The sequence below is a fragment of the Aythya marila genome, assembly GCF_965140915.1.
Source record: "Aythya marila genome assembly, chromosome: 23".
Classification (NCBI taxonomy): domain Eukaryota; kingdom Metazoa; phylum Chordata; class Aves; order Anseriformes; family Anatidae; genus Aythya; species Aythya marila.
This window is the reverse complement of record NC_139064.1, coordinates 7,072,913-7,086,906: the sequence shown is the minus strand read 5'-3', so window position 1 is coordinate 7,086,906 and position 13,994 is coordinate 7,072,913. Positions and strand designations below refer to the sequence as shown.

The 13,994-nt window shown below is 56.2% G+C and overlaps 1 protein-coding gene across 2 annotated transcripts in view; it reads right to left on the bottom strand.

Annotated features, from left to right (window-relative positions):
• Positions 1 to 956: 956 nt before the first annotated feature.
• The window catches only part of KIRREL3 (kirre like nephrin family adhesion molecule 3), a 316,007-nt gene continuing 302,969 nt past the window's right edge, over positions 957 to 13,994 (bottom strand). For both annotated transcript variants that reach the window (XM_082778151.1, XM_082778152.1), the window contains 4 exons: positions 12,147 to 12,254; positions 8,992 to 9,101; positions 2,116 to 2,202; positions 957 to 1,686 (listed from right to left, as the gene is read on the bottom strand). In XM_082778151.1, coding sequence (XP_082634277.1) covers positions 1,243 to 1,686; positions 2,116 to 2,202; positions 8,992 to 9,101; positions 12,147 to 12,254 — 749 coding nt within the window. In that variant the 3' untranslated portion in view covers positions 957 to 1,242. The remainder of the gene's footprint in view (positions 1,687 to 2,115; positions 2,203 to 8,991; positions 9,102 to 12,146; positions 12,255 to 13,994) is intronic.

Below are 13,994 nucleotides of genomic sequence, written 5' to 3'. Positions count from 1 at the left end.
CTTTCCCCACCTTGCTTGCCTGGGCCCCCCTGTCCCTGGTGAGGCTGGGTCCTGCAAACCCCTGGTTTTGGGGGGGGGCACCCTGAGACCCATGGACCTGGGGGTGCCGGGGGGCTCCTCCTGGCTCCTAATAAAGGTCCTGGTGAGTCTGGGCTGGGTCTTCCTGTGCCAGGATGGGGATGGGGGCAATGGGGGGGGGGGAGGTGTGTGAGTGGCACCCCGGTTGTGTGCAGCCCTGCCATGTGTCCCTGTGCTCATGTCCCCGTGTTCAGGTCCCTGTGTCCTGAAGTGTCACTGTGCCTAGGCTGCATCTGTGTGCTCATGTCCCCGAGTGCCCCCGCCCATGTCTCTTTGCCCACAGGCACCCCAGCCCCTTGCTCCAGGGGCTGTCAGGTCCCCGTCACCGTGTCCTCAAGTGTACCTGGGGGCTGTGTTCCTGGGCTCATGTCCCCGTGTGTGTGTCCCCAGGTGCCCCAGCACGTGTCCCAGGCTCCCTGTCCCTCCCTGCCCTTACCTGCTGTGTCCCTGCTGTGACGCCCCACGTCCTGGCTCCTGCAGGGATGGAGCTGTGGGGCCCTGCCAGCGGCTGCCCCTGTGCCTCAGTTTCCCCGTGTACCGAGCCCCCATGGTGGGGTCCTCACCCCTGCAGCCTCCCCACCCTGGGGACACTGCTGCACACCCCAAGCTCCCGGGTGAAGGAGGTGTCACAGCAGGAAGAAAGGCACGGGAAGCAGCAGCATCCTTGTCCTCGTCCCCTCCCGGCGCGGCCATCAGCCCAGGCGTGCCACGAGAAACACCTCTTGTATTGCCCGCGATACAGCGCGGCGAGGCCCTTCCCGGGGGTGCTCTGGGGGTCCCCGTCCCCGCTGGCATGTGTCTCCCCCCCACCCCCCATCCCACCACGACGGGACCCCCCCGAAATGGACTCTATAATTATGGACACCAAACACCAAGAAGGAAGGAAAGGAGCCAGGGGCGAGCGGAGCGGGGAAGCGGAGGCGAGCGGATGGGTGGGTGCAGGGGGGGGCATTCGCTGGGACGACGGTGGCCCCAAGCCCCCTCCCCCCCACACCTTTTGGGGATGGCGCCGCATCCTTGGCGGGGTCGTGCTCAGTGTGCAGCGGTCCCGTTCCCTGCTGGCACAGCCCTGCTCTGGGGGCCAGGTCCTGGCTCTCCCACCACCGGCGTGACCGTCCCAGTGTGGAGAGCCCCCAGCCCGTGCCCCACGGGCATCCCCGGGGTTCAAACGTGTGTCTGCATCCGCCTCTGCAGGGGCCGGCTGGGGTCCGAATTTTGGGACGAGGACTGGGAATGGTGGGAGGAGGACGCGGAGGCTTTGCTGGCCTTGTCAAACTGCACGTAGCCGTCCTGCTTGCCGCTGCTGCTGATGCTGCTGTCGCACTGCGTGTCGAGGAAGGAGCTGCTGTCGCTCATGGAGCCGCGCTGGAACTCACGCTCGCACAGCTCGATGGAGCTGCTGCCCATGCCCAGCACGAAGCGCTGGCTGTAGTCGTAGAGGCGGCTCTGCCCGCTCAGCGTGCTGTAGATGTTGGTGAAGGACATGCCCGTGGGCACCCGCTGCTTGCCAGCAGGGCGCAGGTCCGCCGGGCAGCCCGACAGCGAGATGGTGGGCGTCGAGTGGTGCTCCTTGAAGGTGTTCACACTGTAGTAGCCGTTGGTGGGATCCTGCGGGGTGGTGTTGGTGTTGGTGGGGATTGGGGGCACCCCAAACTCCCTCCAGCTCATTGGGGTGGGATAGGGATGCCCTCCACCACCCAACCTGGCTGCAGCATCTGAGCATCCCCCTGTGTGACCAATTCCCCCTTCTTCTCCCCCCTACCCTGATCCTGGCACACACCTTGATTTATTTTTCTTGCCCCCAGAGGGTGCTGAGACCAGCAGATGGCACCGGGGGTACTGCAGCATCCCTCCTGGCATGGGGACAGAGGTCACCACGGGAGCCAAGGGGTGGCATACGGCAAGGGAAGGGCTGATCATGCCCCATGGCTGGCACAGGGCCACGCCGGCACCCGAGGGACACGGAGGCACCTCCGTCTGCAGGGCTGGGGACAGAGGGTGGCTGCTGTCGAGGCTCTGTCCTGGGGCCTGGCTCACCTTCAGGTTCTGGAACTCCTTCTCCTCCTCCTTGAGCACCTCGAGCTGCTTCAGCACCGAGTCCTGCTGGAACTCCCCCCGGTCCATCTAGGAAAGGAGGCAACTGGGCATGAGCACCCCCAGCCCTGCTCCTGGTGGTGACTCCAGGAAGGACTTGCCCAGGGCCACTCCAGCAGGGCAGCATCAGCACCTCTACACAGCTGATGCTCTGCTCACAAGTTGCTTTCTTCCCCTCTGGCCAGGATCAAAAAGGCTGAGCTGATGCAGAGGGTGAATTATTCACAGCTGTTGTGGCTGCGAATTGCTGACAGTGACACCCCTGTCCAAAACAACCCCCAGAATGTCTTTTTTATTTTTTTTTTCCTCATCCTTTCCTCCTAACCTGAATTTGGCTGCTAGACAACTTCTCAGTAAAAAAAAAATAAAATCCCAGATGGGTTTTGGCATGTCCTTAATGCCATAATTAATGTGAAATCCTTATTTTATTTTATTTTAAATTCTTGACTTTGGCTTCTCTCAAAATATTCGAGTCCTGGAGCCTTTACCCAGCCTTGCTGGGAGTGGTGCCGGCAGGGACCGGTCAGGAACTGACACCTTGGGGTTGATTTCTGCTCGCTGCTGCTCTGGATACGGATGCTGCTGCCCAGGCACACCGGCCTCGCCAGGGCAGCCCGCTCCTCCCCACCTCATTATTTCTTCTTTTGAAGGCTGACCGCAACTGGGGGCAAGGTGTGCGTTAATTAGAATACGACTTTAATTATCCGTACTTCAGAAAGGTGGGTCTGTGCAGACGCTGAATAATTATCGGCCAATTTCTCAGCTGCCTTTTATCTCTGCCTGCACGGATTGCACAGCTCTGGCTCATAGAGGTGCCGAGCCCCGTCCCGCTTGCAGACCCAAGGCTGCACAGCTGGCCTGCCCGACTCCTCCGTGTGTGCCTGCTCTTTTTTTCCCTCTCTTTTCCCTTTTTAAAACGGTAAGTGGTTGTGGAAATTCACCCTGCAGCGCTTTCTGTTCATCTTCTGAAAGCCTTTGATATGGCTATTAAATGCAATAAATTAAAAGTACCTGAGTTTTTCCAGGAAAAAAAAAAAAAAAAAAAAGCTTGTAAGAGCCATTGATTTAGTAGGATAAACACACGTGTCACCAAGCACGAAACTCAGGGCAGCTGAACCTGCAGCACGAGGGGCCCCTAAATCCCTGCAGGACGGCTGCAGGAGGCTGCACATGGCTGTACAGACTGTGCCCAAAGGATTTCCAAGTCCCCAATGGAGAAACCCCTTCTCCTCTCACATTTTGCTGGGGTTTGGTGGTGACGGGGCTGGAGCGGGGCAGGGCAGCACACCTGCCAAGGCGGTGTCCCACTGGTGCCTTGCAACACCAAAGTCGAGTGGTGGCATGGGTTTTCTGGGGTCTTGTAAGGCATTTCATAGTGCCTCTTGCCATGGTGATTTGGGGTGCTCCTATAGCCCACTGGGGACCTGCCTGTGCCCAGGGCTGGGGGGGCTGGGGGCTCCCTCGGGGGTGTGGTGCTGCAGTGAGCCCCTGCACCATCAGAGGGCACTGGGTCCCCGTGCAGCACGCGCAGCCGGTCATTTCTAATTCCCAAATTAAGCCATTCATTAACGTGACCTTTATTAAAGCCCGCGCCACGACTTAGCTCAGTGCAATCTCATGCTGTCAATTAGCGGGCAGCGGGGTGCTCGTTTGCGTTCCTTCCTCTCCTTTTGATCCCTGGGTAAACAGAGAGCTTGGGAGTCCCTGACCACACTCATCCCCATCCCGGCATCCGATGGGCACCGGCCAGGCCTGTGCTGCTCCGGGTTGGCTGGGAAATCAGCCAGAGGGAGGCACGAGCCTTTCTCTATCCTCGGCTGGCAAAGCTCAAGCACGACCCTTTAACCCAGACCTGGGCAGGGGCAGGCAGCTCCTTCCCAGCTCACCCAAAGTGAGTGGCTTTTGCTACATATTTTATTTTTTTCCCCCGCTAAATGGCTTCCATATCTTCTCCATCCCTCTGAGCACAAAAGGGCATCTGCTGCGGAGTGGGCAGCGCTCGGAGTGCTGCGTGACTATCAAATGCCACCCGAGCTGCTGTATATAAATAGCTTGTTAATGAGGAGGCTCCTCATTCAAACAGGTGGCTACATGTCAATATGCAGAGTGGGGACGAAAGTTAACTCCATCACCGCTATTAATAAGGATTATGAACGCACAGACAGCAGGGGAGGAGGAGGGTAGAGAAAAATGTTCAAAACAGAGCAGGACATGGGGGCACCAGCTAGGTCCCCATTCCCAGTGGGTCCCATCCGTGCCCAGGGCAGCGCAGAGCTTCCCAAGTGCCGACGAGGGCCCAGCCACCCTGTGCCACCTGCAGGCTTTGCCTGGTGCCCGGCTGCCCTCTGGACTAAGCCACCAATATGCTGCCATCCTTTGGCCGCTCTGCTGCCATGCTGATGGCTGGTGACAACGCTGTGCACCGCCTTGTTGGAGCCGAGTGCCTGCCATCCCCTTCCTGCTGGTGCTGCTCAACTCAAGGGCATGGCCAGATCCCGGGGACAGCGTGCCAGCTGCCAATGCCGCCTGGCAGCACCGGGTGGTGCCAGCTTTGGCATCCTGAGACCAGGGTGCTGCTCTTACTCTCTCCCCCTCCCCATGCCCAAGCCTCACTGGTCCCTCGTGACCCACATGGCTACAGGGTGCAATGTGTGGCATCCGTAATCATTTCGTGCCTCAGTTTCTCTTGCTACAAAAGACTCCCCACTGCAAAGCAACATACCAGGTTTTCTACGCTGTTTCCTACAGCCATCAAGGTGACTCCTCAAGGTCGTGCAAGGCAGAGAAATGATTCTTAAATATTAAAATCCCAGGCTGCTCCCTTTGCTGGCAAACCCGCCTTGCTCGCCAGGCTGGGTATGCTCCAGCACTGTGCTGCCTAATCCTCCGCATGCTGAAGCTCTCCCTCATTTAGCTCCGCAAAATGAAGCTGCTTTCATCTGGGATGGTGAATTCAACAGACCGGATATTAAATTCTTTGCTTTCATTACAGGAGACAATATGTTTTTAAAATGGGTCTCCCTGCGGAGTCCCCGGCAGGGTCCCAGCACAGAGGCAGGCGATGAACCCATACAGGCTGGCGAGAGCCCTGCCTGGGGGGCTGCTCCCCTCCTTGCTCTGGGTTTAATTATAATGTTTTCTGCTTGTCGGGTAATTGGATGACACTCAGATGTACTTTGAAACTTGCACAGGTCAAACCCTAACAGAGGTGAGGGACGCTGCTTATCAGATTCCTGATAATCCACGGGGTGCTTGAAGCATTTCTTGGGAAGAAAGGCAGAAGCATGATGCCCTGGCAGCTGGGCTGTGGGTAGAAATGTCTCTTGCCCTGAATTTCTGCTTTTTTTCTCTTTAACTTGGACCTGAGCTCACCTCCTGAGCCAAGGATGTGTGCAGTGGTGGCTGCAGGTGCGACCAAAGTGGGGATTTGTCCCATGGAGCAGGAGGATGGGGAAAAAAAGTAAGTGGAGCAAGAAGGCCATCAGCCCGGTTTTGTTGTTTTCACCATTCTACTCCAAAGCGATGCCTGGGCCCACCTGGCAGCGCTGGACCCCGTTTGATTTGGGATGCTCTTGTGTGTTGGTCCCTTTGGGCTCATCGCTGTTATGAGTATCCCTGGCAGCAGGGAAGTCTCATCCAGCACCTTCAGTCCCATTTCACAGGTGGGTAAACTGAGGCACAGACCCTAATCCACCAGAAGTAACAACCCCATCACCGAGCCGTGACAGCAGATGAGGATAAACCACATCCAAGCTGATGGTCCTTCGCTCCTCTGCTGTCCCTCATCATGGCCAGGCAGCGTTGGAGCCGAACTGGTGTGCTGCTGCCAGGAACCCTGGCATGTCAGGGCTGAACGGAACAAGAGACAAAGCTGTCATTGCAGAAGGCTTGCCTTTTTTTTTTCTTTTCTTTTTTTTTTTTTTTTCTGGGATCACACGCTTTAACGGGAGCTCTTGCCTGCAGCTTCTGGTGGCTGTTTGCTTGCTGGCCTCTTTGGGCTGGCAGCCTTCCTTCGTCTAGAGGGGGGGTACTATGCTGAGACAACGTGAACATATGCAAATCAGACAGCATGACGTGTCTCCTAAGGTGTTAATGAATTTACAGATGCATGAATAATTATTTGTGAAAAGCACAGAGCACTGTGGAGGTCACAGATGGCTGCAAAATAACAAATGCAATAATGATTTTCAGGAAAAACTAGGGGGAAAAAAAAAAAGAGTCGCTCTGCAGCCCAAAACACTTAAGCAGAGCAAAGCACCGTCCATGCCACAGCTGCACCTCCACTCCCGCAGGGCCTGGGACAGAGGGAAGGGGCTGATGTGGAGCTGCCTTTTGTTAACATCTGCATTAATGATCGTGCTACTCCAGCGCCCAGTGTGTTAATGCAGTTCACAGTTGATATTAAATTGCAAGGTGTTAGGAACATTGTTGAGGGCAAGGAGATAATTTCAGGTTCCACCGTGGGCAGGAAATATCCCGGTGAGCTCAGGAGGTGCAAACGAAGGAGCAGCAGGGGCCACGGTGCTGGTGCAGGGAGGAGGGAGAGCAGGAGGGGATGGGTGAGCAAGCAGGGTGTTGCAGCGCGTTGCCACTGCTCCTGCCAGAGGGGTCTCACCACCCACTGCTCGTTAGTGGATGAGTTCTGCAACTTCATCTGCCGGTGACAAACACAGAGCCTGATCAGGAAGCTGTGCAGCACCTGGGCCGAGGCAGCTCACTGCCTGAGGAGGCTGCTCCCAGCAGCGAGCAGGGGGAGTGGGGTGAGCACCCGAGCAGGGAAGGGAATTTGGGGAGTGTTTGCTGGGGGTGCTCTTGCCAAGGGCAGATGAGGACAGGGAGGATCCGGTCCATGCAGTGGAGGGGCTTTGATGTCTTCTCATCTCCAGGGATGTCCCAATCAGTGCCAAACTCGCATGGAGACCCAGCATCAAGCTCAGAGACTTTAGGCCATCTCTTCCAGCCTGTTGGATGATGTTGCTCTGACAGGGTTATTTTCAGCTCATGTGTCTCCAGGAAAAGCTTGGCCATGAGAGTGGGGAAATCGCCTCCTCCCCCCAGTCCAGCAGCCAAGCACACTCACTGCTATGCTGTCATGTTGTACCTCACTGTGCTTGATTTTGCCTGCCTTGGTTGCGCTCAAATAGCTTTAATACAGCATGCTGCAACCAAATCACCTCTCAGAAATCTTTCTGATGAGCTAAAACACATGAGCTCTCTAAACCTCTCCCTGTAAGGCATTTTTTCCTGCTATCAAATCAATGTTGTCATTTTTTTCTGCACCATTTCCATCCTGCCAACATCCTTATTGAAACGTGCTCAGCGCCGTGCCGTGCTGCTCCGGTACCAACCTCATCAAGGGCACACGTGGATGCAGAATCGCCGTCTGGCTCTGGTAAATGAGCCAAGCAAGCACTGCACCCTGCTCGCCCCCACAGTATCCTGCAGGCTCAGATCCTGTCCCTGGCCTCCCATCACCATCCTCATCCCCATTTACTGCTCGTCACTGGTAAGTGTCACTCATCTGTCTTCTCTGCTGAGGCTTCCAGCGTGTTGATGGAGCAGCAATTGGGCAAATTCGAGCAGCATTTGAGCATTTGAGCAGCATTTAGGCAAATCTCAGCCCTTCCTTTGGAAGCTCCCTGGCAGCGCTGTACAGATGGTGGCACAGGGTCCCACGCAGAGGAAACTCCGTATTTCCCATCATCTCTGCAGCATGGTCCGAAACCAAAGCCCAGCCTGCTCTGCCCTTCTGCTGAGCAAAGATGCTTGGCTGATCTAAAAAGAACCCCCCCACAAGTTTTCAGACCCCTTTCCTTCTTCCCTGCCTAGAAAGCAGAGATCCCACTTACAGAGGTCACCTCTGCCTTTGCTGGTCCCTCCTGGGCAAAGCCCCTCTGAGGATGAAGCTCCCAGCACAGAAACCTCTGTGCTTGGCTGGCGGGCTCCATTGCCTCCTGCATCCTCACTTGCTGTACACGTGCACTGCCCAGCAGGGTGTAGTGATGCTTTCAACTGCTGCCCCAAAATCCAGAGGGCAAAAACAACCCAGCAGCCTAGAAAGCAGCCCCCGCTCGCTTCAGCCCTTTCTCCCTCTCACATCTGCTCTTTTCTCCAACCTTTTTCAGCTTCCTGGCTTTCTTTGGCTCGACTCACCTCATCACTTGTTCGGCTTGTATTTGTCACCTACAACACAACACCAGCAAGCAGCAGTGGCAGCAGGCTGTGCCTCAGATGTGGAGAAAAGAGGTGCTGGCAGTGAGAGGAGTAGCCCGTGCCCGTGGGGATATGCCAGTCCTGGGCCGAAGCTGAACTCACTGTGGGGATGAATTTCCTGCTCATCAGCACCCTCCCCTGCCCAGCCCTCCCCAGCGGCAAATCCACTCCACGCTGGGCTGGCCACACACCGCTGGGTTAGCAGTCTGCAAACCACCGTCTGCACGTGCTGCTTTTGCACTTATTAATATCTCAAGCGTATCCAGGAGAGTGCCGTTTGTGCTGGCTAATTACTTTATTATTATCCCGTGTTCACCTACTGTGTGCCTGCTTGCAGTTTGCAGCACTTCCCCCCGCGTGAGGTGGCAAACTTGCTTTGCAATTAGCCCCATGGGCAGCTGGGCTGCTGCAATCAGCCTCAGCCCGTCCTTGCTCCTCATTAGCAAAGTTTCACTTGAGGAGCTTTTACTGCATGGTACCTCAAGAGGAAGGTTTTGGATGAGCATCTTTGCCCAGGGAGGGGATTATGGCACCGCACTGTGTGTGCCTGTGCTCGTTACCATCAAACCCGTTAATTGCTTACAGGGAGGGGAAGGAAACCCTTACCATCAGCTGCTTGATCGTGGGGTGCTCCTCCGTCTCCCTGCCTGAGGCTGGCTCCTTGTGCACAATCTCCACGCGGATATCGTTCTTGGCAGAGACCACACCTTTCAGATCTGGGCAGAGAGGGAGACGGAGAGGGAGAGGGGTTAATGAATGCAGCCGTGCTGAGCACCCTCAGGGACCGGTCTGAGTGCACCCCTAACCCCAGCTCAGTAAGTGCATCCAAGACTGGGGAGAGCGATGCTGGACTACCACAGGGTGCAGGCATGTGAAACCTTCCTCACCATGGAGCTCAGATTTCTAGTTTAACTCCCATGGGAGCTTGGTTAGTCTCTGCTGGACTGCATCAGGAGCCTGGGCTGCCCAAGCAATCAGGGGATGTTTGTCCAGACTGATGGTCTACAGCTTGAGGAGCACATGAAACACCACTCCCAAGGGATCCAACAGCTCTTCTCGTGCACTGGGAAGCCCCTGAGAAAAGTCTTGGGGAGCAGGCACCAAAGGGAAAGTCCAAGCAATTAACAAAGATGAAGCCAGGGCTCTGGGAGAGATGATAAAATCACCCCCGGCTGCTGCACCAAGCAGCCTGTTTTCATTCAGGGCAAGGGGAAGATAGAAATTGTATGGAGAGACTCTGTCTTCCCTGAAGGTGTCAGGCATGCTTTGAAGAAGTCATTTTAGAAAAATTAAACCAAAGACGGCGAGCAGCGGGAAAAGAAACGGCTGTGCGGATCTGAGATGAAATGCAGAGATGGATGCAAACCCGTGCAGCAAGATACCAACAGCTTGTGGCTTTGACGCGGGTGCTCGGGCTCTGTGTGCCACGCAGGGCTCTTGCTGCACCACCCCTCCTGGCCCCATGGGGCCTTGGGGCTTTCGGATCCACCATGGCTGGCCCCTGGCTTGGGGCTCCGTCCTTGGGCTCCATCTTCTCCCCTTGGCATCCCTCAGCCTTGGTGCCTGCAGCCCTGCTGCCACCCGCGGGCATCTCCAAGCTGCGTGGCTTTGCTGGCAGGTCTTTACTGCTCTTTGTTGTGGCTCGTTATTTCTTTCTTTATTTTGGCTGGGATGACATTCCTGGTACGGGAGCCTCCATATTTAATCACAAGGAAAAGCTAATTACCGTCTTGCACGTCCTGCCCCAAGAGTGTTCCCCTTTAAATAACTCTGGGCTGTTATGCCACCGAAGATACAACAACAGATGTGCCATAAAGTCTTTTTTCCTTTCTTTTCCAGAAAACAAACAGCCTCCAGTCTCGGTCTGTCTGTGCTTGCTGCTGCTCTGCTCTCCCCAAAGCTGGGGTCGCCTCCCCTGTGCCACGGGTGGTGCAGGAGGTGCCTTCCCTGAGTCACTGCTGGGTCACCTTGTCCCCTCCGTGGGGAGCCACAGGCTGCAGGCTTTGTTTGCAGGCTGCTGCTTTAAATGATGCCACCGCGCTCCCGTATTTGTCCTGGGAGACAAATCTGCAGTCATCCAGGTAGGAAATGAGTCCCTCGCCCTGCATCAAAGCACTCTGCTGGGCCCATCAGTCCTCAGCTGGTCTCTGTGATACCTCTGCAGGTGTCACGTCGCTAAGTCCTCGCCTCCCCTTCTCGGCACGTGGCCAGACCGCCCCATGGGTACCGGCCACAGCATCACGTGTGCGATCCCTTCAGTGCAAACACTCTGGCAGCATCTGCAAAAATTGCACACCCTGGCAGCCGAGTCCTGCCCTGCATGGTGAGGGGGGTGCAGGATGAGTTCCTCTAGGGCCGGCTGCTGCCCCTGGGGAGGTGGGAGCTGGGCAGCCCAGCACCCTCTGCTGAAGACCTCCCCAGGGGAGCTGCACTGGAACCATGGTGGAGGAAAGGGGCTTGGAGCGCTGCCACACCACCACGTCCCCGGTTCCCTCTTCCTCTGTTCATGCTCCCATCGCCAGGGAGGAAAACGCCTTTTATTCCTGATTCTGCCTGGGAATCTCCCAGGGCTGCCTTCAAACAAGCTCGTGGAAGGATGAGCACCGCTTTGTCCCCCAAAGCCCTTCCCTTCCTCTGTGTGCATCCAGCCTGTGAGTGACTGCTGCCTGAAACCACCGGTGACGGCTCTGAAAGCTGGCATGTGCACCACATCTTTGATCTGTTGTCATGGCATTCACTTTATACTGTGTGTCCTGCAAAGAGCCCTGCACCATCTGGTTACAGCCAAAAAGGGGGATATAACGAACCACATGCTCTGAGCAATGCAGGGTGTGCGTGTCTGCACCGCGGGGAGAGCACGGCCGATTGCAGCCAAGCACTGACGTGGTAACAGGGCTTGGCCTCCTCTTCCAGGCACTCGAATTGCCCATCATTGCTGAATGAGCTCAGCAAAATTGAATTGGCAAGGTCCTAGCATCACTCCTGCCTGTCAGCAACCCTTCCCAAAAAAGCAAGATTAATGATGGCCCTGGTTTTAATTCGTTAATACTTGCACAAGTTGCTAATGCAGTCTGCAAGAGTTCAAAATGTGGGGAATTGAACAGGGAGAGGCATCGTTACTGCTCTTAAAATTAAACACATCTCTGCTGTGGGAAGCCATGCATTTGTACCCAAACCCAGGAGGAGACAGGGTTCTTTGATTGCTTTGCAAATGACGGGGAGAACAAGAAGGGGAAAGCAAGGGAAGAAAATCCACTGTTTCCTGCATGCGTCTCCCAAGCTGGGAGCATCGTCCAGCACTGCGCGCTCTCTCCTGCTACCCGACATACTCCGGATGCTCATGCTGCTCTCCCTAGTTCCAGGCCTTTTCATTTAGCCAACTATCATCCTTTAATTTCCTGGTTTCTTTTTAATGAGGCAACATGATGCCACTCTGCTTACCCCTCCTTCCCTCTGCCTGTGTCTCTAATGTCCCTTTAACTTGGACTCCCACTGCAGCTGGGCGTCAAATACCGTGTGTCCCATCACGCTGCCTGTAATTCCCCACCCAGAAATACATGCTTTATGTCTGCAAATGCACTTGAAATAGAAGCAGAACAAAGAGGATGCAGCCTGAGGAGGTTTTTCAGCAGTGGCCTGGCACACCGGGGCGCAGGGAACTTCTCCCCCCTGGACAGCTGATGGCTCTGGGCTGCCCTGAGCAGGTCTGGCACCAGCCCTTTGCCTCTGATGGGTGGGCTTTGCATTCGCCCCACACTTACTTCGCTGAGAGCGGGCACAGCAGAAGGCGACGATGGTGGCCATCAGCACCAGGAATGCCACGCCGGCCCCCACGGCCACTCCGATGATCACCGCCATCGGCACCGACTCTGCAAGAGGAAGGAGAGCACGGCTGAAGCTGTGCCGAAGGCAGCGGGGTGGCTCTCCCCCTCTGGCGAGCCCCCCCCTGGATATTGGCAAGTGGCTCAGTGGTGAACCTGGGGAGGGTTTTGGGTTCTTCCCCGCTCCCCCCGCAGCGCTTCATCCCTCGTCCCTGCGTGGCACCGTCTGGGGAAAGAGACTGAGCCTGGCTCGCTCCCCTGGCCCCGACTTGCTGCTGCTGGCAATGGGATGGGGAGGCGAGACCCGGTGCTGCCATGCTCCCTTTGCCCAGGGAGCAAAGCTTGTAGCTCTGCCACTGCCGTGTGCTGCAGTTCGGACAGGCTCTGACCTCTCTGTGCCTCAGTTTCCCCTATGTGGTGGGAGGAGGAGGGAGCCAGAAAAGCTAATTGCTTTCAGTAGCACCACATGGCTCAATGAATGAACAGCTAACTCTAAAGGGCTGTGGATGGAAAGTGCAAAAGAAGACAGCCTGTTAATATTATTAAGAAAGAGAAATGGCATCAGAGCTGGCTGGGAGAAAGGTTACAGAGCAGGGCTGGTGAAATACAGGAGGATGGAGACCAGGCACTGTGCCCACCTGCCAGAGGTGACAGCTCAGCTCCGCGGAGCGGTACTGGAAGGTGCTGGCCATAAAGTATCTGGGGATGGATTAACCCAAGCACCATCCGTCATGGCCTCTGCCTGCTTCACATCCCAGCCTCTTGCCTTTTTCCTCGGCTTAGCAAGTTTGGGAGGGAAGGAGGGAGAGAAGGCAGACCACGACGGGCAGGCAGGGCCCCCCATCCCACAGCCTGGGGGCAGGGGTTACTGCTTGCTGCCTCCTGCCTGTGGCAACTTCACAGCTGGGCTCCCAGCAGGGATTTCAGCTGCAGCCCAGCCAGCAAAGTGGATTTATTTGCACAGATCCAGGCTTGTGAGGTGTGCCGGGAGGGGAGGTATGAACTCACACTGATGGCAGGAGGGTCAGGTGCTCAGCCCATGAGCCGTGCTCCCTCCCTGATCGGTGCCCCCAGGCGCTCTGCCTGCTCTCGGGGTGGCTGCCAGCACCAGCACCAGGTACCGCAGATTGCCTTCACCACCTGCCTCACTCAGAGACCTCCCTGAAAGCAGCAGATGCCTACAGGCCCCCTTTCCTGTTATTTCTAAACACCCCTTGGCCTCTTGTGAATCCGCTACTGCCCCAAAAGGAGGAACCCTTTCCATTGCAGCCGGGTGAGCCCGCAGGAGCCATTATCTACCTACTGGGGGGTTAAATTTGTGCCCTGAATCACATCTACAATGGCACATATGGTGTCTGGCAAAGCAAAGCCTTTCATCCATCCGCTGCCCTTGATCAGTGTGAGACCAGAGCATCCTCTCTGCTTTGGGGAGCTTTGGAGGCAGGAGAGGGGTCAGGAAGCACAGAGTGTCCTGCTCGGAGCTGCTACCTCTGATGGCAGCGAGCTGCTCCAGCCCATGATGGAACATCCACATCTGAGCATGTTCTTGCCACCCTCCTGCCTGCCTCCAGCACAGGCTTTCTGCTTGCTTGGCCCCTCTGCCTTATGGAAGGATGGGGTGAATTTCGGGAATGGGGAGAGGTGGTCTGGCAAAGCAAAGCCCAGCGGCCTGATGGGTGACAGATGGGTGATAAGGAAAGCATTTCATACTGTCCTTTGGGGTGGAGCTGGTGTGGAGAAATGGGAAAAAAGAGGTCCTCTGGCCACCTGGGGGCATGGAGAGGACAC